The sequence below is a fragment of the Marmota marmota genome, unplaced genomic scaffold, assembly GCF_001458135.2.
Source record: "Marmota marmota marmota unplaced genomic scaffold, marMar, whole genome shotgun sequence".
NCBI lineage: Eukaryota > Metazoa > Chordata > Mammalia > Rodentia > Sciuridae > Marmota > Marmota marmota.
The window spans coordinates 33764660-33788653 of NW_025999900.1; the positions used below are offsets into that span (position 1 = coordinate 33764660).

The 23994-nt window shown below is 43.9% G+C and overlaps 2 protein-coding genes across 2 annotated transcripts; both read left to right on the forward strand.

The window, feature by feature from the left end:
* Positions 1 to 975: 975 nt before the first annotated feature.
* On the forward strand, positions 976 to 12320 carry LOC107147376 (granzyme B-like). Its single transcript, XM_015491812.2, has 10 exons — positions 976 to 1141; positions 2164 to 2311; positions 3295 to 3430; positions 3583 to 3736; positions 6660 to 6705; positions 8830 to 8933; positions 10537 to 10684; positions 11107 to 11245; positions 11435 to 11692; positions 12049 to 12320. Exons 1-10 carry the CDS (start codon positions 1087 to 1089, stop codon positions 12208 to 12210), a joined length of 1350 nt encoding a protein of 449 aa, XP_015347298.2. The 5' UTR covers positions 976 to 1086; the 3' UTR covers positions 12211 to 12320.
* An 8801-nt stretch (positions 12321 to 21121) lies between these two features.
* Positions 21122 to 23361, forward strand: LOC107143891 (mast cell protease 1A-like). The gene is made up of 5 exons (XM_048798445.1): positions 21122 to 21200; positions 21706 to 21856; positions 22317 to 22449; positions 22619 to 22876; positions 23245 to 23361. The coding sequence occupies exons 1-5, from the start codon at positions 21122 to 21124 to the stop codon at positions 23359 to 23361; spliced, it is 738 nt and encodes a 245-aa protein (XP_048654402.1).
* Positions 23362 to 23994: the final 633 nt, after the last annotated feature.

Here is a 23994-nt window from a genome sequence, read left to right on the forward strand (position 1 = left end):
ACCATATTTAGTTGTTCTTATAAAAGACCTGAGCATGGGATCAGCTAGAAGCAATCCTTCACTTCCAGTGTAGTATGAACATCAGCATACCAGTGTCTACTGTGAGCCTTCTGTCAAGAGCGTGCCTCTCTGACCAAACATAGGAAAGATTAAAAGGACGATTATTGTCCTTTGGCTGCCCAGCATGCTTTCTCATGTCACATGGTATTAGTGAGCTGACTATCCTTTAGAATATCAACCCTCTCCCATCCTTAGTTCAAGTGGTTTGGGTGGGACCTACCCCAGTCTGCACTGAGAAGTAGAAGTGACCTGGCTCAGCTCAATCAGAGGATTCAACTCCTGGAGCCTCAGCACCTTGTTAATTTAGGCCAGTGAATGTTCAGTGTGAGAATTTTGCTTGAAACATTGAGATGAGAGGTGGACTCTATCACACTGAGTTTTGGTAATTAAGTGAGAGATGTATAAAATCTCCCTGGGAAGAAGGCATGATGATGAAAGGTTTGCCAGGTAGGATTAGAGGGTGGTAGATGTGCCTTGTTACTGCCTGTCCATCACTCTGGTCATGACCTTCCCCTCCCCAAACTGTGCCCTGCTCATTTTCTACCAGAGGGTCAGCTCTCCAAGGGAAGGAGACACATCTCCAACATGCTGGTCCTAGCACAAGAGATGGAGGCACATCTGCTAAACGCATGTCTGCTACAGAAATTACCCTAATGAGCTTAGCAGCGGGGCATGGAGGCCATGGATGGTTGTATCACTGGGAACCCAGAATGCTTCACTGGCTAACACCACATCCTACAGTCTCCACCTTATGCTCTTGGGTTCTCATTCTGAGCTGGAACAGGTGGTGCACTCTGAATCATCAGCACCCGGTACTGATGTGGTCACTGCCTGATTCTCACACAACCACTCAGAAGACGTCATCAGACCAGGCATTGGGGGTAGGGAGCTCTCATATAAAGCCCTCTATGATGAAGTGCCTTAAAAACAGACAGAAACACAAGATCAAGGAGCCCACTCCACCTTCTTCTGCCCCTGGGGACTAAAAGAAATCAAGAACGAAGCTCCACAAGCCCTTCTAAGAAGATGCATTTGCGCCTGCTGCTGTTGGCCTTCTTTCTGCCTCCCAAAGCAAGGGCAGGTGAGTGACCATTCCCTCCCTCAGAGGTCCAACCCTAACCCACAGGGGGCACAGAACTCCTATATCCCTTCTGCACACCCCCTGATACAGCCTTCTACCCAGAGCCTTCTGAATCCCAGTTCCAGCCCCACTGCAGAACCCCAAGAGAGACACTGGGTAAGCTAGCAACAGGAACATACGGGGCAGAAGTCTGTTTGGGAGAAGAGCCAATGGATTCAGTCCCCTGCCTAGACCTCATCCTGGTCATCTGGAAAGTGGGGCTTGGCTACAAGTGCACCCCAGAGGGTGGAAGGGAGAAAATGTTCAATTCTCCTGGAAAGGGGCAAAGTGGGTCTGGCACCTGTGTCTGGGGTGAGACAGGTGCACCCCTTCCAACTGCTTAGCAGAGAATTCTAGAGCCCAGGTGACCCCAGAAATGCTGGAATCACAGTCCCCAGAAAAGTTCCTTTTCTCAGTCCCAAGCCACTCCATCCCTTTCGCCAACTCTGTTTCTCTTCCCAGACCTCTGGTGACTCCTTGTTTTCTAGTGAGAGCCACTGTGGCAGACACTAACTTCTCTGCTTTCCAGAACCCCAGCAGCACTGCCCTACCAACCCTCATCCAGAGACAAACTGGAGCCATTCTTTTGTGCATCCCATGGACTACACGTCAGGCCTAGAAAATAGGACAGAACAACATCTAGAGTGAACTGAAATCCTGGCCATTAGCAAGCAGCCAGTGTCCTAGGCAGCACAGCACTCAGGAGGGCCTCAGAAATTTCTGGAAACAGAAGGCTCCTCTGGGATTTCATTGCCCCTAAAAATGTATGCTCAACTCCACCTATGTAAGGAAGAAAAATTTGTAGACCAACACCTGCTTTCTTTACCTTTTTCAGAAAAGGAAGGTGAGGCCCTATCCCTCAGCCCCTGCCCAGACTCAGGTCATCCAAGGTTCCCAAATGCCCCACAGTTCTGGAGGCATGGAACAGATGCCCATCTGCTGGATTCACGGGGTGCACACAAGTGAGGTGACTTTTTCCTCAGGGGAGATCATCGGGGGACATGAGGCCAAGCCCCACTCCCGCCCCTACATGGCTTATCTTCAGTTCTTGAGTCAGAATTCATTGCGCACTTGTGGTGGCTTCCTGATACGAGAAGACTTTGTGCTGACGGCCGCTCACTGCTTAGGGAGGTGAGGAACAGGAAACAACCCAGACCCTCCTGGAGACATTCCAGAGATATCCCTGACTCCTTCTCAATGTTAGCACAAAAGGACTGGGCTAGACACAAACTTCACAGATCAGCAAAAGCCTATATTCAGGAACAGTGTCACACCTCTGATGGACACACTTTCCTGGTAGAAAATGAGCTACTGGCCAAAGTGAGAGCTTATGCTTATATAGGTTACCCTGAGAGGTGATTTTAATTAATAAGCGTATCAGTTTGGGCACTCAGGAATTTGAGATCTGTTATTACCTGGGCCAAGGGGAGGGTTCTGGGTCAGTGGTCAGTATTTAAGATTTATCTTTATTGGGCCAGATGGAAGGACTGGGCTAGGATTTGTTTTGAGAAGGATCAATGTTTTCCCTCTTTCCAGAGCCTGCCATTCCATGCTTGATAAATATCTCCTCCCTGAGAAAGAATGTACTGGGAAGGGATCAATATATTGCCTCCATCCTCATTCTCATTTCCCAGGCCATACAATTTTGCAGTTTGTTGTTTTCCATATTCAGTACGCAGTAGACACACAGATCCCTGAGAGAATATGTACACAAGATAACTTCAGGGATGGAAAAGAGGGTGAGACAAGTCTTATGGGGGGCAAGGCAGGTGACTCAAGAGGCACTACTGTGCAAGAAAGACCAAGGTGGCCAAGCCTGCCATATCAAGAGCTGGGAGTGTGCTTTGCTATGACAATGCAAACTTAAAATATTTGCATGTGTTTTCCTGGGCATGATTGAGTCCTGAAAACCTATGGTTCAGATACCAATGGCTTCAGAAATCTCCTCAACTGGTAAGAAGCAGAGGGCACTGTCACTCAGCCAAGGCCTCCTGTCCTCTCTGATCCCCCTCAGCTACAGCTCTACCCTGCTCTGCTGTAGCCTGCTCTTCACAGCTCCTAGATGTATTCTTTATGACTCCACATCACCCATGACCACTGCACTCTCTATGCAGGCCAATGAATGTCACCCTGGGGGCACACAACATTAAGAATCTGGAGAAGACCCAGCAGGTCATCCCAGTGAAAAGAACCATCCCCCATCCAGACTATGACGATCATTACTTCTACAATGACATCATGTTATTGCAGGTATGTCCCGTTCCCTGCTGCCTCTGCCCTCCCTAGTGCAGGTGCTACCCTCCCACCATGACCCTGCCCTTTTACTGACTTGCACCCTGGCCATCATGGTGTCCAGGCCCAGAGGCCCTTATCTGAACTGAACTCTTTCTTCTCCCCCATAGCTAGAGAAAAAAGCCAAGTTGAATGCAGCTGTGCAGCCTATCAAGCTGCCCAGGGGCAAGGACAAGGTGAAGCCTGGGAAGGTGTGTCTTGTGGNCTCCCTCACCCAGTTGGCTGTGATTTCTCCCTGGAAAGAGAAGAAGGGAGCAGCTGGGAGTACCTAGGGCCTGCATTGAATGATGCCTGCCTGGAAAGCTGAGCTTGCAGTGCTCCACACTGCCTCAGCTCACAGGCATTAGAGACCTGTGCACCTATGTGTGCAGTTGCTCTCACTAAGTGGCTCCTCGGTGCTGGCACCCACCCTGGTCCCTGGGCTCATCCTTCATGCTGGTGTCTGTGCTCCTCACCTGCTTCCACAACCTTGAACAATGCAACAGTGGACCCTCACACTTTCATAGGGAGATGACCCAGAACCTGGGGATCAGGACAGAGGCTGACCCTGGGAGGGAGGTGAAGTAATAACAATGTCCACAGTCAGAACATATCAGCTGAGGGCCCTTAGAGTCCTGCAGAGTCCTCTGAATGCAGACCCTACAGGTTGTCCTTGTCTGAGAGGTAGCCTGAGATGGCAGGGAGGATCCAACCAGGAGGATACAGGCTCAGTCCTCCCTCTTCTCTCTTCACAGGGGGACTCCGGAGGCCCTCTTGTGTGTAACCATGTGGCCCAAGGAATTGTCTCTTATGGAAATAAAAATGGGAAACCTCCAGGAGTCTACACCAAAGTCTCCAGATTCCTACAGTGGATAAAGGAAACCATGAAAAGCCACCAAGAACAGAAGACAGACTAAACCACCTCTGTAACTAACCTCCTTTCCCAGAACTGAGTCTAGAATCACCCTGGAGGAGGTGCCCAGAACTGAATAAATGTCTCTTAGCCATGTGGGAAGGCTGGTTTCTTCTTTATTCACTGGCCTTCATTCACAGGGTCTGTGTGCCAGGCAGCCAATGACACAGTTCTGCTATTTTCTGCTTTTCCCTCCTCTTTCTCCCCTCAACACCTGCCTAAACCCCACACAAAGCTGTGACCCAGCTACTTCCTACCCACTCCAGTTGTCTCTGGGGCTTGCCCTTCTGCCACTGTTGGAGCTGGGCACCACCAGGAGAAATTTTGGATGGCTCTTGTCCTGGGTCTCATGGTGAGTTTTCTACCTCCTTCCATGTATGAGGGGACAGAGAGGAAGGGGAGAGCACCATGAGTCCTGGAGGTCAGGTAGGCACAGCTAAGGTCAATACTCAAAGACATGGTCCTACCCCCTGGGCACAGGAAGGGCCCTCCTAAACAGAATATTTCTCTTCCCCAGGTTTATCCTTAAGAGGGACAGTCTTTGAATAGCCCCTCATTCTCACATGGAATTACATTCCTTCCCTGCCCTCCTCTGAGTTCAGGGTCCACCTTGACCTCCAACTTCATGGCTGCCCATTCTTCTCCATCCCTGCTCATATTCTATCAACTCCACTCCAGGCCACACTGATCTGGGCTGCTCCCTTACTCAAATCCCTCCACCTAGGACTCCCAGATCCCCATGGGGTTCCATCAGGCCTTTCCATTGGGGTGCCAGCCCAGCTCATGCCCTAGCAGAGAGGGGACATCATAAGAACCAGGGCAGTGCTGGCATCATGCAGGGTTCATGGAGGACCTGGCTGGCAGGATCTCTCTCCAGAACACTTGGTCCTTCTTTCAGTTGGGCACAGCTAAAGCAACCCCTCACTTTCAGCTTGATGTCCTCCCTTGTGCTCAGGGTCCACTGGCCACCTGATCACTCAGCAGCCTAAGCCTCTTTCAGCTTGTTCCTCTTGGTCACAGCTGGCTTGCAGCCTGAGACTCCCTGCTAGTCAACTAGGCTTTATCAGTTGTGAAAGTTCCAGAAAAGAGTGTCTTTCTGCAGAAGGACTGTGAAACACTACTTTTTCCATCAATCACACTCATTGAGCACTTCATAATGCCCAGAACTTGGGGATATACGTTAACACAATAACAGACCCAAGTGGAATGGACAGTGTTGGAGACTTTCCAAATTTTCCTGCTCCACACTCCCTATCAGTCCATAAGGCATAGACCTATGTGAGAAATCCATTAGAATTCAGAATTCATATCTTAGTTTTATTTCCAGTTAAAGGCAATATGAATATGATATTGCATGATGCTCTAGGACAAAGACTATGAAATTTGGAAGTGACTTTCATCATTTGGTTTGTGGATGTGAAGCTGCTGAACCATTCACCAGAGCTTCCTTTTTATGAGAGAGGGCAACAAATAGGAAAGAAGATTACCAGGGCAACCTTACTTTCATTTGTTTTCAAAGTAGCAGATATAAACGCAAGTGTACAGATTCACACTGAAGGAGACACACACACACATCCAGTTGGACTGCTCAGAAACATAATCCCCGTCATTAATGCACCCCTACCATACAGAACAACATGAATCAGGGAGGCTCCTGGGGCCTGGGAAAATGGAAACATGGCTCTAATATTCAGGCCATTATGGTTACTATTCCCATCCATGTCCCCAGTGCCACCTGGGAATGTCTTTGGTGGGAAGTTCCTTCTTGGATATGGTGTGTAACTTTTTGTTAAATAAAGGTATGCCTATGTGTGGCTAACCCCGCAGCCCTGGATCAGGGTCTGCTCATTAATATGGGGCACTGGAAGTTTAGCACAAGTTCTAGCTCTAGATTAATGCCCCCTTGTCCCAAACACACACCGCACTACATTCTTTTTAGACATGGAGAAAAATCTCTCTCTTCAGTTATGCAACTCACAAAAGTTTGCCCTTTTCCATCTCTTTGTGTACAAATCATGCTGCCACACAATCTCATAATGATCTTCTATAAGGAAAGAGCAATGGATGTCACACAGCTTTGCACTTGGGGCTGAAAGAAATTCCTGCGTCTAAGACATGCTAGGACCAGGCTCCTGCACTGGAAAAAAAAAAAGGAAAACACAGAAGGAAAAGCAAACAAAAAATAGTATTTAGAAAAGCGGCTTGGTCATATGCCTACATATCCAATTTACGAGTTACATCTCCTTTGAGGAAAAGGTTCTGTGGTTTCAATAACTTTGAAAACTATTGTTGTAGGCCTTTACCCTCCTCGGGAAGAGAAAGAAGAAAGGAATGTCCAAGGGTAATGACTGATCAAAGGTATCACAAAATGTGGGATAGACCTGGAAGGTCCCCGCACTACCATGCCAGAAAGGGACCTTACATGTCTTCTAACACACAGCCTAGGATGGCTTCCCAGCATCTACAAACATGAGATGAGTTGCTTTCTGCTCAGAAACCTCGCTAGAGAGAAAGTCTCTGTGCTGAAACCACCCAGAGGCACAAATGAATGGACTCCGAGGCAGGTTAGCACCTTAAACAGGCTGACTCCTTCCCCTCTTCCTGCTCTGAGAAAGAACCCCCAGTCTTCCCCATTTGAGGGGAACCCCTTTCTTTATCTCACCCATTTTCCCCATAGTCCCAGAAACTGAACACAATTAAGCAACAAATGTAGCACTTATAGTAACTTTGAAATCTTTTTCATGTTTTTAGAAGTCTATTCATTCATGGTAAACCACAGGTAAATTCTAGGGCATTTGAATACACACATATACATACACATACATACATAGGGAGCATATATATAAGCTCCAGATTATTATTTACAACCTATTTTAATACACCCATGATGCTTTCATTGAAATAGTAACAGAACTGAACTTGGGACTCAATGGGTTAATCTCTAAGACAGGAAATGCTTGGACTCACCAAGACCCACTTCCCCATCACTCCTTTCCTCCAGGCCCACTGGAAGTCAAATCCCAGCACAGCCAGGGAGAGAGCTGCAACATGGTCCCAGTAGGACACAGAACAAATGGAATACAAGGTCTGCTCATGTGTTTGGGGATTGTGTGTTGGTATAATTCTGTTTCCCAGCCCAACGCCATACTGCTGCCAGCACCAGTCTTGGATCAGCTACAGAACTTGCAGGATTTCTTTGGTGTACTGTCTCTCACCCAACACTGCTTTTTACCGACAAACATATTTCACCATAAGAGAAGTGCTGAAGTAGGTTCATGTGCCATATCACCCAGAAGCAGCTAAACTGATAAACTTGTGAAAGAGTCCATGGAAGATAACAAGGACAGATGACAGACCACCACCTGTGAGATTGGGATACTGTAGTGGCTTTAAGCCAGCAGTAAAGGTATGCTTGTGTTTCCCCACAGGAAGAATACCTGGTTCCAGAAACAAAGGGGTGTTGGTAACAGTTTTCCCTTTGACTATCACATGTAATGGCTCACACTCAAGCAATTTTGCGTCTATCTCCACAATCTTGGTCTTTGTTGGCCTAGAGGTCTTAATCCTTGAGAAATTAATCAACTGTAAAATAAGTGGATTCCTATGGTTCTGGGTGATTGGGACTGACTTCCAGGAGAAAGGGCATTCAAAATAAGTGAACATCAGTGAAAGACAACTGCAGCACAGAAATGGATACTGTTGAGAATCTTCAAGAATAAGGTTGAAGTCGCTATAGGTGAAGAATCCTACCAGGGAGGATATCTGAGGTAAGAGTCTTCTGAACAGCTTCTCAGAAATCACATAGGACCCCTTCTCATAATGGCTTTCCAGCTTTCTTGGCCATGGACCCTAAAAATTCTCCTTAGAGAACTCCCGAGAAAGGAAAAAATCTTGGGATTACCAGGCTCCCTGCTGTCACAATCCAGCTGAGACCAACCTATTGCTTGCTTTCACCCTGTCATTGTGGTTTTGAACCACTGAGCTCTTGGGCAACTGAGGCACACCATCTTCAGCATTGCTCGCACCCCACTCTGCCCATCCCTCTAACCACAGCCCCTCCATCTTCTCTATTTACTAACGTTTTTGTATCCTCTGCCATAGCCAAAGAGGCTCATCTCCATTTATCCAACTCTTACACAGGAAAGGGTTTCAACAAATGATCATCCTGAAGGTCAATGAAAGCCCAGGAAATAAATACTTTCCTGGATCTATCACAATGACATGCAGATTCCTGAGTCCCAGGAGCCACTATGGCCAATGTAACACTTCTAGCAACCCTAACTTCTGACCACAGGTTCCAGTTTTTTGCTTTTGTGGTCAGCACTGAATCAAGAGTGATGGGTGGTTAGGCTTGGCCAAATTATTACTCAACCATCAGATCTTGATCAGGCAGTGATGGAAGGCTGAGATCATCTCAGAGGAAAAAGCCCCCACCACACCAGAAGAGAACACTGGGAGTTTAAAGACCAGGAGGATGCACCAACCTCTTTGACCAGAGAGGCCTTCCTGGGAAGATGAAGCCACTCCTGCTCCTGTTGGTCTTTCTTCTGTGCCCAAGGGCAGAGGCAGGTGAGTGACTATCCCTAAGAACTGAGGCCCAACCCCAAGCTCAGCCCTGCTCAGATGCTGCACCCCACCATCCCGGCTCAGGTGCACCTCCAGCAAATTTCTGCATAGTAAGGTAAACCTCACCCAAAGACTAGCAGGTCTCATGGGGATGGAAGCACAGGGGAGGAGCAGGGCAGAAGGCTGGTCTCCATGAGAGCCACTGGGAACCTTCCACTTCCCCAGCTCTACCTTTACCATCTGGAAAGCAGGTCCGTTCACGAACACATGACAGTACAATTACCAACAGGAAAGAATAAATAACTAATTCCCCAAGAAAGGGAAATTTATAGAAAGGGGCTGGCTTCTGTAATCAAGTTAAAGCCCATTAATTTTTTAACCAAATATTTTAATATCTACCCTCAATATCCACCTGCTTATCCAAACTTTATCATTCTCACACTGCACAGGAATGCAGCCAAGGACCCATTTGATCTCAGAGTCATGGGCATTCTCATCCCTTAACACTTACATGTGCCTTGGTTCAGCCCCGTGTTCTCTCAGGTCATTTTCAGTTACAGATGGGTACAATGACTTTGTCAGACCCCATCTTCCCTGGTGCTCACAATCTCACCAGCACTGCCCCTCCAAACCTCAGCCACAGGATTCTCAGGAGCCATTCCCTCACACAGCCAAGACCTTTACTGGGCACCTACTTGGTGTCTGGCTCCAGCAGACAAACATCAAACACAACTCAACATTCTGACTTTATGCGCATTACCCAGTAGGAGCTCAGTGGGACCTAAGGGGGAAACAAGAGGGGAAAGAAGACTGGGACAATTCAGAGAAAGGACTGACCAGGATCTGTAGGGACTTTGCTACTTGTTCCAAACTTAAATCCTGTCAGTCAACATTGATGGCTGAAGCAGGAATTACAGAGCTAGGACTACCCTGCTGTTCATCAGAGGGAGTATCTGAGTCTTTGGGTCACTCTTCAAGCCAGGAATGCTGCCAGGTGCACACTCAGGGACCCATGTTTGTTGCTGCTGGCTACTTAGACCCTGCCTCTAGGGCTTAAGAGCCAGGGTTACATGGCAAGCAAGGAGATCAGGGGCAGGGCCAGAAGAAGGGAGCATGGAGAGGGTCTTTGGTAAGGTCAACTTTCTGCTTGATGAAAGTGCTTGAGGACACCAGCCAGGCACCCAATCAGACACTTTATATTAATGCTCCTAAAGGAGGATCCAGTAGAAAAACTAAAACAGAAGCAACGACAGAGAAGACACCAATCAATAATAGTGAGCAGAGGGTGAACAGTGGACATGATAAAGACAGGAGGAAATTCCAGAGACCATAAAAAGAACAAACCAAAACTCCCACACCAGATACCAGCACTGGGGCATTTCTCTTCAGAGCCATCTCTCTGTCCCTTTGTCCATAAACCTGCTGCTTGCTTCATATATCTGTGTCCTTTTCTTCAATTCTTTGATGAACAAGGACAATGAACCCCGCACCCCTAGATGGTAACACCACCACACTCAATCCTTCCCTCCCTGGAGTTGATCCCAGTCTCCTCTCTTCAGCCTTTGGCTCCATGAGCACCAAGGGCAGGACAGAACCTTTCTTTCAGGGAAAATCATCGGGGGCCGGGAAGCCGTGCCTCATTCTCATCCCTACATGGCATTTCTTTGGATCAAGACTCCAACTAAAACAAAACGATGTGGGGGTTTCCTTGTGCGTGAGGACTTTGTTCTGACAGCAGCCCACTGCTGGAAAAGGTGAGTTCATACATCTAAAGAAAACGCCACAGGGAATCCTCTCCTTTGGGCCTGAAGACAAGACTCTGTGGAGGACAGGTAAGCTATGGGGAGAGAGGAGCAGGTCAGTGCAAGTGGCTTGTTATACAAAAGGAGAACATGGATCAAGGCTGGATGGGAAGGAGGTGGGTTTTTCCCAAGAGCCCAGAGTGCACATGTGAGAATTTCAGAGTCTCACCTGGAGACACCTGAGCTCTGTGCATGACTGAGCACACTCCATCTGCTCCAGGAACTGCACCAGCCCTGGCTGCCAGAGACACTCAGCCCAGAGTCCTGTCCCCTACACGTCCTCCCAACTCCACCCTGCCCTGCCCTGAGTAACCATTTTCCTTCAGGGATCCTGAGCTGTATCCCCTGTGACTCTACCTCCCTGTCTGCTCTAGGAGCAGATCCATCACTGTCATCCTGGGGGCCCACGACATCAAAGACAATGAGAGGACCAAGCAGATCATCCCTGTAAAAAAAGCTTTCCCCCACCCAGATTACAACAGCAACTATTTCAATGACATCATGTTACTGCAGGTGAGGAATGCCATTCCAATGGGTCTTGCACACTTTAATCCTGAAGGATTAAATCTGCTGTCCTTCTGTCCAACCATCCTTCCTAAAATGAAGGCTTCACTTGTCCCAATGCCATGAAGAAGGCAACCCCATTACTGTCTGGAGATTTGTGGACTATTTGTTGAAAAAATTGCCTTTATCTGCCTTTAGTTGGAAAAGAAGGCCAAGCTGACTGCTGAGGTGAGCCTCCTCAAATTACCCTCAAGAAAATCCCAGGCTACACCAGGGATGGTGTGCACTGTGGCTGGATGGGGACTCATTGGCCAAAATATATCCACAACAAAACTGCATGAAGTACAGATTGAAATCCAAAAGGACAAGGAATGTGTCTCTCGTTTCAAAAAAGTATACAACTCCACCATCCAGATGTGTGTGGGGAATCCAAAGGAGAACAAGACTTCTTTTAAGGTGAGTCACCGGCTTTAACCATTCCCTGCCTTGGGCACAGCAGAGTTTGAGGAGAACCAGGGCAAAGGGAACAACTCATGCCCCTATGTACTCAGCCTTTCACCAATTCAGTCTCTGGTCCTGGGGTCAGTGGAAACTGAATGTCATTGGTCACTTCATGGAAATAGACTTACTGGGGGAGGAGAGGCCTTAGTCAACTGGAAGGAGTAGTCAGGATCAGTCTGAGGACCCCCGCCCCCGGACTGAATGAGGACTGCCCTATTTCTGAATTCACAAACAAAGTGTCCACCCCCAGTGGAGAGGCCGGGGTGTGAGAATTGGAGGAGGCCAGCTAATGGTGTTTTCTCTGCCCACAGGGAGACTCTGGGGGCCCCCTTGTGTGTGAAAACGTGGCCCAGGGCATTGTGTCCTTTGGGGAAAAGAAGGGGATACCTCCACGTGTCTACACCAGAATCTCAAGCTTTAGGCTCTGGATTGAAAAAACAATGAAATCCTTCAAACTCCAGGGGCAAGACTGAGAGGCCTCCAGAACTGATCTTCATCTTCTCTTGTACAAAGGCACAAAGTACACTGGGTAGAGGAGTAAAGGGGACACTTCCAGGTGCTTAATAAACTTTCATCTCTAGAACAGAAGTGCTAGATTCCTCCTTTCTTCACCAGCATAACATTTTGTAAGGTTCTGATTGCATGTCCAGCAGGATCTCTTCACATTTATGATTTCTTACATGCTTCCCCTCAAGCACACTCCACCTTCCACCTCTAGAATATAAAACCTTGCTGTGTTGATACTGGCTCCAAATAACTGTTCAATGCCAGCTCCCTGCCACAGGTTGAGTTTAAGCTATCCAGGAAAAAAAAGGACCTTCTCTAGACAAAACTCATTCCTACAATGCCATCTTACATCATTCTGTCCCTACACCCTAACACTACCTTGCTTGGGCCACTATTAAAACACAAAAGACCCCAGATTTATAACGGGAATTGTATTTCCCACCTGGTGGAAAAGAGTAGGAGCCTTTTGGAAAGGTGTGATTCATGCAGGGCTCCCTCTCCAAATCAGCACACCTGGCAGCTTGGAAGCATGAAGACTTTCAAGAAAAATATTCAGTGTCCCCAGATGCACCTTAAGTGTCTGTCATGGCCCTGTCATGGGGCCAGAGCCCAGTGCAGTGTCTGGTCTCCCGTCAGCCCATCCTCCCACAATCCCAAAAGATCTTCCATCTTAGTCTGAGCCAGCTTCTCTCCACCTCCCATGTCCAGGTTCCATGGTACCCTTTCTATCTGTGTTCACCAAGATTCTCATCCTTAATGGATCTTGAGCACTAGCTCACCTTCTGCCCCATTCATGAAGGACCAGGAAGCTGGGAATGTCCTCAGAACTCTAGTCCAGAGCTTTCACCTGGTCAAGGCCATGTCAGTCCTCCCATGCAGAGGATTCTTGCTCCTGAGCTCAGAGCCAAAGACAGGTCACACTCAGCAGCCTGATCCCTTGCAGGCTCTTCCTTTGGGTACCACTGAAAGCCTGGCCTCTGGACCGAACTCACTGATTGGTACCCTGGACTATATTGTCCATCAGTGTGAGAAAGCCTGCCTCTGTAGCAGGACAGAAGCAGTATTCTGCCATCAACCAATACATCAGTGCTCATTGGGCAAATACTTCGTGCCAGGCAACAGGATCCCTGCAAATCAGCAGTCATCATGGAATCCATGTGGTTTATCTGATTTGCATGTCACTTCCTTCTGTGGCTTTCCAGGCCTGGATCTAAGTTTAATTTACAAAAATCAAAGGCATGTGCTTGTCAAGATAATAAAACACATTTGAATTGTCCTGATGTTACATGGTACAGTTTTTGAGCACATTATCACAGCAGACCTAAGAACTGCTGTTTATGAGGTTTAGAGGAAATAGAGATTTTCTAGTTTGTCAGTGCTTAAGAGTACTACCCTGGGGTTGGGGTTGTGGCTCAGTGGTAGAGTACTCACCTAGTATGCATGAGGCACTAGGTTTGATCCTCAGCACCACATAAAAATAAAATAAAGATATTGTGTCCACTAAAACAAAAAAATAAATATTAAAAAAAGAGCATCCCTCCCAGGAGGCAGGAGGAAGTTAGGGAGGAGTACTAGAGTGGAACATGCCTATCTTGATTTAACTATGGCATGGAAAAGGAGCTTGTACAGAAACTCAAACATGGAACATATTCTATCTTTTTCTGAAGTCTGGGGTCTAACTTTAAGCCTGGGCCAGTATGAAAAGTTACCCTAGTTATTACTAAGACCTGGCCACACCCAAAATTGAACCAAGATAGGCAGGCTTAGGTATGCTTAAAAAAATGTAAGCTTCCTCTAATCTTTTTTTAATATATTTTATTGCAGCTTTATACATAGTATGTGGGTTCATCTGACAAACTCACACATACCTGAAAATCAATTTTGGTTCATAGTGCCAACCCTGTCACTCCCATCTTTTTCTTCCCATTCTCTCCTCTCCCATTTGCCTTCTTCTATTCTATTTGATTTCCTTTTGTTCATCTATTAATTAATTAAGTTTAATTAGTAATGGTTATATTTGATTAGTTAGTATAATTAACCAAATTATTAATTGGTATAATTGATGTGCTTATTATATTTGATTGGTTCTTTATAATAGCTATTCCTCCCTCTGTTTTCCTTAATTTTACTCTAGTTTCAGCACAAGAGAGAAAACATTCAACATTTGGATTCAAAGTTTGGCTTATTTCCACTTAGCATGATATTCTCCATTTCCATCCATTACTGACCATAATTTTATTCTTTTTTATGGCTGAGTCAAACTATACTGAATATATATACCATAATTTCACAATCCATTCATCTACTGACAGGTATTTGTGTTGATCCCAATATTTGGCTATTTTGAATTGTGCTGCTATAACCTTTGAGGTGATTGTATCGCTATAGTGTATCCATTTTTTTCTTTTTTCTTTTTTTAGTTGTAGTTGAACACAATACCTTTGCTTTATTTATTTATCTTTTTATATGGTGCTGAAGATCAAACCCAGCGCCTCACACATACTAGGTGAGTGCTTGATCACTAGCCACAATTCCGGCCCCAGTATATCTATTCTTTTCTTTGGGAAAATAGCAAGAAGCAGGATAGCTGGATCTATCCCTAGGATTGGGTTCTATCCCTAGTTTCTTGAGGAGTCACCATACTGCTTTCCAGAGTGGTTGTACTGGTCTGCCATGCCACCAACAACATACAAGTGTTCCTTTCTGCCCATAACCTTGCCAACATTTATTGTTGTTCATATTCTTGATCATTGCCAACCTCACTAGAGTCAGATGAAATCATAGAATAGTTTGGATTTGATTTCCCTGAGTCTAAAAATTGGGAACATTTTTTCATATATTTGTTGTCCATTTGTTTTTCTTTTTTTGAGAAACTTCCATGTGTTCTTTTGCCCATTTATTGATTAGATATGTTGTGGGGGTGGGGACATTGTGTGTTAAGGCTCTGAGTTCTTTTTATATTCTGGATATTAATCCCCTATTGGAGGATTAGTGGGCCAGGATTTTCTCCTATTCTGTAAGCTCACTCTTCACACTCTTAATCATTTCCTATTCTGTGCAGAAGCTTTTCAGTTTGATGGCATCTCACTTTTGAAACTTGATTTTTTTTCTTATTCACTGGGGGTCTTATTAAGGAAGTTGGTGCCAGCAACTACATGCTGAAGTATTGACCCTATGTTTTTTTCCAGCAGTTGTACAGTTTCTGGTCTAATTCCTAGTCTTTGATCAATTACAATGTGAGCTTTGTGCATGGTGTGAGAGAAAATCTAATCTCATTTTTCTTCAGATAGTTATGGCTGAGTCAAACTCCACTGAATATATATATATACCAGAATTTCTGAATCCATTCATCTACTGACAGGTTTTGTGTTGATCCCAATATTTGGCTATTTTGCATTGTGCTGCTGTAAACTTTGAGGTGATTGTATCACTATAGTGTATCCATTTTTTTTTCTTTTTAGCTGTAGTTGAACACAATATCTGATGGGATGCCAGCAAACTGAAAAGCTTCTGCACAACATAGGGTTTCCATTTTTAACAGGCTGTCTTTTCTCCAAGAGGCATTTTAGGTGCCTTTGTAAAATATCAGACCGCTATGGGTATGTGAATATCTCTCTGGGTCTTCTATTCTGCTCCATTGGTCTTCATGTCTATTTTATGCCAATACCAAGCTGTTTTTGTTACTACAGTTTTGGATTTAATTACAGATCAGGTATTGTGATACCTCATGCTTTATTTTTCTTGCGTACTATTGCTTTGGCTATTCTGGGTCTCTGATTGTTCCAATTGAATTTAAGAATTGTTTTTCTAATACTGTGAAGAATTATTCACTGGGGGTCTTATTAAGGAAGTTGGTGCCAGCAACTACATGCTGAAGTATTAATATTTTGATGATGATTGAAATGAATCTGTATATTGCTCTTGGTATTTTGGCCATTTTGATAATATTGATTCTGCATATTGAAGATGGCATGTTTTTTCATCTTTTAAGGTCATCTTCAATTCCTTGCTTTGGTGTTCTATATTTTTTATTGCCAGGCTCTTTTCCCTCCTTATATGTGCTTTTAGTTAGATTAATTTTTTGAAGTTACTATGAATGGGATTATTTTCATGATTTCTTCCTCAACTGAATCACTGTTGGAGTGATGTTGAAGTGATGGGGGGTTCAGCAACTGTCAACTGTTAAAATAATCATAAACTTTATTTTGTTTTAAAGAAAACAGCAGGTGTCAACTATATCATCCATAGCAGTAATGATTATATCAGCACTAATGGAGGTGGCCAGAGTTATATAAGACAATTAGTTCTCAAAGATGGTAAAAATACACTTTGGGGGAAAGAAAATACATTGGGAAATTAGAATGAGTGCCCAGTTTCAAAAAGTGAACAGAGAGAATGCAGAAGAGATGTAGCATGTGATGTTTATGTAAGACAAAGAGGAAAAATTGAAGCAGCAAAGTATTGGGAGAGAGGGAGAGAGAAAAATAGAATTTGGCCATTAGCAGGAGAAGGTACGAGAGAAAGAGAATCGAAGATATGAAAATAATACAAACCAAGCCAAAATATATAATAAAAATCCTAAACCCTCAAAAGATAATATTACAGAAAATTATATTTGAAAATACTCAAAATAAAGAAAAAAATAAGTGTATGTACTTATGTTCCTCACCATCAGCCAGAATTCACATGTATGCATGCAAACACATAAACACACACACACGTAAACACATGAGACATATTATAAATAAATAAATAATAATCTCAAAAGGAATGAAGGAAATATCTCCACTGAGATGGTCAAAATAGTTGACCATATTGGGTGGTCACTGCCCCTTTCCAACAATCTTTGTTTCTGTTTCTTCTTGAGCTATGTGCTGATATGGCAAGGGTTGGAGATTTTTGTGTTGCTCTATGGTTGCCAATTGGAGCAGATTAAGATTGAAGCTGTTTGATATAATATTCAGCTTCCCTTCTACCAGTGTGAGTTGAGATGGGTTAGGATGTACTGTCAGTTGCCATTGTGTCCATTTGAACCAGTTCAGTCCACTCCACTAGAAACCCGTGCCTAATAGAAGAAAAAAAATAGATCTAAATCTTCATTATGTTGGCCTAGGATCTGAACTTCCTTAACAATACTCCTAAAACATAAGAAGTAAAATCAATAAACAATAAATGGAATGGATTCCAATTAAAAAGCTTCTTCTCAGCAAAGTAAACAATCAATAATGTGAAGAGAGAGCCTATGCAATGGGAGAAAACCCCTACTACATGAACCTCTGATAAAGCATTATTCTCTAGAATATATAAAGAACTCAAAAAATAAAACACCAAAAAAAACAAATAACCCAATTAATGGGCTAAGAGAAAGAACAGACACTTCACAAAAGAAGAAGTAAAAATGATCAAGAAATATGGGAAAAAGTGTTCAACACATCTAGGAATTAGAGAAATATAACTCAAAACTACTCTAAGATTTCATCTCACTCCAATCAGAATGGTATTCATCAAGAATTCAGGCAACAATAAATGTTGGCGAGGATGTGGGAGAAAAGGTACACTTATACATTGCTGGCAGGACTGCAAATTGGTGCAACCATAATGGAAAGCACTATGGAGATTCCTCAGAAAACTTGGAATGGAACCACCATTTGATCAGTTATTCTACTCCTCGGTTTATACACAAAGGACTTAAAATCAGCTGTAGTAACAGTGATACAGCCACATCAATGTTTATAGCAGCTCAATTCACAATAGCTAAACTATGGAACCAACCTAGGTATCCCTCAATAGATGAATGGATAAAGAAAATGTGGTCTATATACTCAATAGAATATTACTCAGCTTTAAAGAAGAGTGAAATTATGGCATTTGTCAGTAAATTAATGGAGTTGGAGAATATCATGCTAAGTGAAAGAAGCCAATCCCCCGCCAAAAAAAGGCCAAATGTTTTCTCTAATATGGAGATACTAATACACAATAAGGCGGGGGCCAGTAGAAAAGACTAGTGTTACCTTAGACTAGGTAGAGGGAAGTGAAGGGAGGGAAGGGGAGGATATGTGGAAATAGGAAAGATAGTAGAATTAAATTAAATTTTATATATATATATATATATACACACACACACACACACACACACACACACACACACACATACTTTTTGAGAGAATTGAGATCAAGATGTTCCAAGCTGGGAGTTTTTCACAATGGCAGAATAGAGGCCAGCACATTCCTGGCTGCTTCGTGGCACGAAATCAAGAAAGCAGACAGGCAGCTAGCTTCTCAGCAAGTAAGGAAATGGTAAGTATCAGGGACATTGTAAGTCCACAGGGTAGAAACTCTAGCCTAAGATCCATACTACTAGAAAGATAGACACATAAAAATATGAAAAAGCAATGGAAAATTGTTCCAGACAAACCAAAATACTCCCATAACAGAATCCAGCAACACCACCGTGGAAGGAATGTTAGAGAAGGAGTTTAGAATTTGAAGTAAATGACAGTATAAGGAATGAAAGCAGGAAAATACAGGAAGTGAAAGATAACTTGAATAAAGAGATGAACATTCTGAAAAACAACAAAGCAGTAATTCTAAAAATAAAGAAATCAATTAAAAAATTAAAAATTTTAACTGAAAAAAAATCATTAATTTAAAGAGAATTTAATTGAAGAAATCTTTAATTGAAAAAGACTAGATCACTTGGAAGACAGAGTTTGAGACAAAGACAAAATATATACTCTAAAAAACAAAGTAAACTGTGGAGAAAATATGTTAAGAGGCCATGAACAGAACTTTCAAAAATATGGGATAACCTGGAAAGACCAAATTTAAGATTTATAGGGAAAGGTGAACACACAGAGACACGAATGAAAGACACAAACACAATCTTTTCAATGGAATAATATCAGAAAATTTTCCAAACCTAAAAAGTGAAATGGAAAATCAAGTACAGAAGGCAAATAGGACTCCAAATATACAAAATTCCAACATACCAATAATGTTACCATGACTATGAAAACACTAACATACAGATTAAAGATAGAATCTAAAGGCTGCAAGATAAATACTATAGGTAATATTTAGAGGAAAACCAACATGGATCCCAGCTGATCTCTCAACCCAGCACCTCAAAGCCAGGTCTTAGAATAATGCATACAAAAATCTGAAAGAACATGAATGCCAACAAAGAACCCCATATCCAACAAAATTAAGCTTCAGTTTGAAGATAAAAAAAAACTTTCCATGAAAAACCAAAGTTAAAGGAACTCACAACTAGAAAGCCTGCACAATAAAACAATCTCAACAAAATACTCCATGAAAGAGAAGTGGAAAAAAAACTGTGGGGGGAGACTAGCAAACAGAGGAATTACATTACAGGAATAGTCAATCAAAGGAGAAACTAATTCAGATAAAAACAAGAAATGAATGGGAATACAAATCACATCTCAATGATAACCTTGAATGCAAATGGCCTAAGCTCATCAATCAAAAGACATAGAGAGATTGGACTGGAAAAAAAAAGACCCAACAGTATGCTGTCTCCAAGAGACTCACCTCATAAGCAGAAAAAAAAATCCATAGACTGAAGGTGAAAGTATGGGAATAAAACATATCACTCACATGGATCACCTACACAAGCAGGGGTTTCTATCCCCATATTAGGTAAACTGGACTTCAAGCCAAACTTAATCAGAAGCATAAAGAAGCACTTTTCATACTGCTTAAGGGATAATACATCAACAAGACATAACATTTGTAAATATCTATACCCCAAACAATGAAACATTTATGTACATCCAACAAATCCTTCTCAATTTCAAGAAGCAAAGAGATCACAACATTATAATACTGGGTGACTTTAACTCATCTCTCTCACCACAGGATAGATCCTCCAAACAAATACTAAAAACAAGAAAAACATAGAACTAAAAAATAAATTAATATTTAGACTTAACAGACATATAGAGAATATTTTGTCCATCAAAGACTAAATACACTTTATTTTCAGCAGTAGATGGATCCTAGTCTAAAATAGAAGGTATCTTATGCCAGAAAGCAACTCTTAACAAATACCAAAAAAAATACAGATAATAACTTGCATCCTATCAGATCATAATGAAATGAAATTAGAAATCAAATATATAATAAAAATACCAGCCACTCTAATACTTGTAGACTAAAAAGTATGCTACTGAATGATAGCAATTACAGAAATGCAAATGGATAGCTTCTGTAATCAAGGTAAAGTTCACTAATTTTCTAAATTACTTAAAATCTACCCTCAATCTCCACTTGCTCTTCCAAACTCTGTCATTCTCACACTGCACAGGAATACAGCCAAGGACCCATTTGATCTCAGAATTGTAGGCATTCTCATCCCTTAACAGATACGTGTGCCTTGGGTTAGCCTCAGTTTCTCTCAGGTCATTTTCAGTTACAGATGGGTACAATGGCTTTGTCAGACCCCATCATCCCTGGTGCTCACAATCTCACTAGCACTGCCCTCCAAACCTAAGCCACAGGATTCTCAGGAGCCATTCCCTCACACAGTCAAGATCTTTACTGGGCACCTACTTGGTGTCTGGCTCCAGCAGACAAATATAAAACACGACTCAGCATCCTGACTTTATGTGCAGAACCCAGTAGGAGCTCAGTGGGATCTAAGGGGGAAAGAAGACTGGGACACTTCAGAGAAAGGACTGACCAGGATCTGTAGGGACTTTGCTGCTTGTTCCAAACTCAAATCCTGTCAGTCAACATTGACGTCTGAAGCGGGAATTACAGAGCAAGGACTGCCCTGCTCTTGGTCAGAGGGAGTATCTGAGTCTTGTGGGTCACTCTTCAAGCCAGAAATGCTGCCTGGCAAACACTCAGGGCCCCATGTTTGCTGCTGCTGGCTACTTAGACCCTGCCGTTAGGGACATGTATAAGGGCTTGAGCAGCCAGGGCTACATGGCACGTGAGGAGACCAGGGGCAGGGCCAGAACAAAGGAGCATGGAGAGGGTCTTCTGGTGAGGTCAACTTCCTGCTTGATGAAAGTTATTTTGGGCAAATGGAGGGGACCTATCAGACAGACACTTCTGTGCTTATGCTCCGAAGTGGGGGATCCAATAGAAAAACTAAAAGAGATGTGTGTACTGATGGGACACCAATCAATAATAGTGAGGAGAAGGTAAACTTCAGAGACCATAAAAGAACAAGAGAAACTCTACCACCAGATTCCCAGCTCTGGGGACATTCTCTTCAGAGAAATCTGCCTGTTGCTCTTGCAATAAACCTGTTGCTTGCTTGCTCTCTCTGCATCCTGTTTGTCAATTCTTTGCTGATCAAGGCCAATGAAACCCGCACCCCTAGATGGTAATACCACCACACTCAATCCTTCCCTCCCTGGAGTTGATCCAGTCTCCTTTCTTCAGCCTTTGACTCCATGAGCACCAAGGGCAGGACAGAACTTTTCTTTCAGGCAAAATCATCGGGGGCCGGGAAGCCGTGCCTCATTCTCATCCCTACATAGCATATCTTTGGATCAATACCACAGAGAAAACAAAAAAAATGTGGGGGTTTCCTTGTGTGTGTGAGGACTTTGTCCTGACAGCAGCCCACTGCTGGAGAAGGCAAGTTCACACATCTAGAGAAAACCCCACAGGGAATCCTCTCCTTTGGGGCTGAATACATGAAGACCATGGTGGCAGGAAAGCTCTGGGGAGAGAGGAGCAGGTCAGTGCAGGTGGCTTGTTATACAAAAGGAGAACATGGATCAAGGCTAGATGGGAAGGAGGCAGGTTTTGCCCCAGATCCCAGAGTGCAATTGTGTGAAATTCAGAGTCTCACCTGGAGAGAGTCTCTGTACATGATTGTGCATGTTCTGTACATGACTGAGCATACTACAACGCTCCAGGACCTGCACCAACCCTGGCTGCCAGGAATCAAAATGAAGATATACTCAGCCCAGAGTCGTCTTCCCATGTAGCTTCTCCCAACTCCAACCTGCCCTGCCCTGGGCAAACCATTTTCCTTCAGGGATCCTGACGTGTATCCCCTATGACTCTACTTCACTGTCTGCTCTAGGAACAGATCCATCACTGTCATCCTGGGAGCCCACGATATTGATGAGCAAGAGATGACCCAGCAGGTCATCCCTATAAGAAGAGCCATCCCCCATCCATATTTTAAAAGAAATTCATTCAATGACATCATGTTACTTCAGGTAAGGCATGCCATTCCACTGAGTCTTATACAGGTTAATCCTAGAGGGTTAAATCCTCATGGCCTTGTTTCCATTATTCATTTCCAAATTCACCCCTTCACTTGTCCCCATGACTGTGTGGATTTTCTGGAGCTGTTGGTTGATCAAAATTCCCTTTATCTGCCTTTAGTTGGAAAAGAAGGCCAAGCTGACTGCTGAGGTGAGCCTCCTCAAGTTACCCTCAGTACATTCCCAGGTTACACCAGGGATGGTGTGCTCTTTAGCTGGCTGGGGACCTATTGACCAAAACATATCCACAACAGAACTGCATGAGGTACAGCTTGAAATCCAAAAAGACGAGGAACGTCTCTCTCATTTCAAAAGACCATATGACTCCACCACCCAGATTTGTGAGGAGAACCCAAAAGAGAAGAAGAATGGTCTTCAGGTAAATTCACATGCATTGGTTATTCCCTGCCTTGAGCACAGCAGAGTTTGAGGAGAATCAGGGCAAAGGGAACTACTTATGCCCCTATGTACTCAGCCTTTCACCAATTCAGTCTCTGGTCCTTGGGAATCAGTGGAGACTGACTGCCATTGGTCATTTCATGGAAAGAGACTTACTGAAGGAGGAGAGGCATCAGTAAAACTGGGAAGAATAATCAGCGTCAGGCTGGAGCCCCCCAAACTGAATGAGGACTGCCCTGGTCCTGATTTCATACACACAGCCCTCTAACAGTGCCCACACACACCTGGGGAGTGGGTGGTGTGGGATTTGGAAAAAACTAGCTAAGGGCAGCCCTTCTCTGTCCACAGGGAGATTCAGGAAGTCCTCTTGTGTGTAAAAACGTGGCGCAAGGCATTGTGTCCTATGGGAAAATGGAGGAGACACCTCCAAATATCTACACCAGGACCTCAAGCTTTCTGCATTAAGGTCCTGGATTAAAACAACAATGAAATCATTCAAACTCCAAGGACAAGACTGAGAGGCCTTCAGAATTGATATTCATTTTCTCTTGAACAAAGGCCCAAAATGCACTGGGTGGATGAGTCGAGGGGAGACTGCCAGGTACTTAATAAACTTTCATCTCTGCAACAGAAGTCATGGGTTCCTCCTTTATTCGCCAGCATAACATTCTGTAAGGTTCTGATTGCATGTCCAGCAGGAACTGTTTACATTTATGATTCCTTACACGCTTCCTCTCAGGCAAACTCCACCTTCCACCTCTAGAATATAAAACCATGCTGTGTTGATACTAGCTCCAAATGACCTGTCCCAATGCCAGCTCCCTGCCACAGGTCGAGTTTAAGCTACCCTCTCTAGACAAAACTCATTCCTTCAGTGCCATCTTACCTCATTCTGTACCTACATTCCTACCCCACCGTACATCAGGGCCAGTAACACAATACAAAAGAACCCATATTTGGAAAGGAAATTACATAATTCCCACCCTAGTGGTAATCGGTAGGAGCCTATTGGAAAGCTGTGGTTCATGCAGGGCTCCCTCTTCAAGTCAGCACAACTGGCAGCTTGGAAGCATGAAGACATTCAGGAAGAATTTTCAG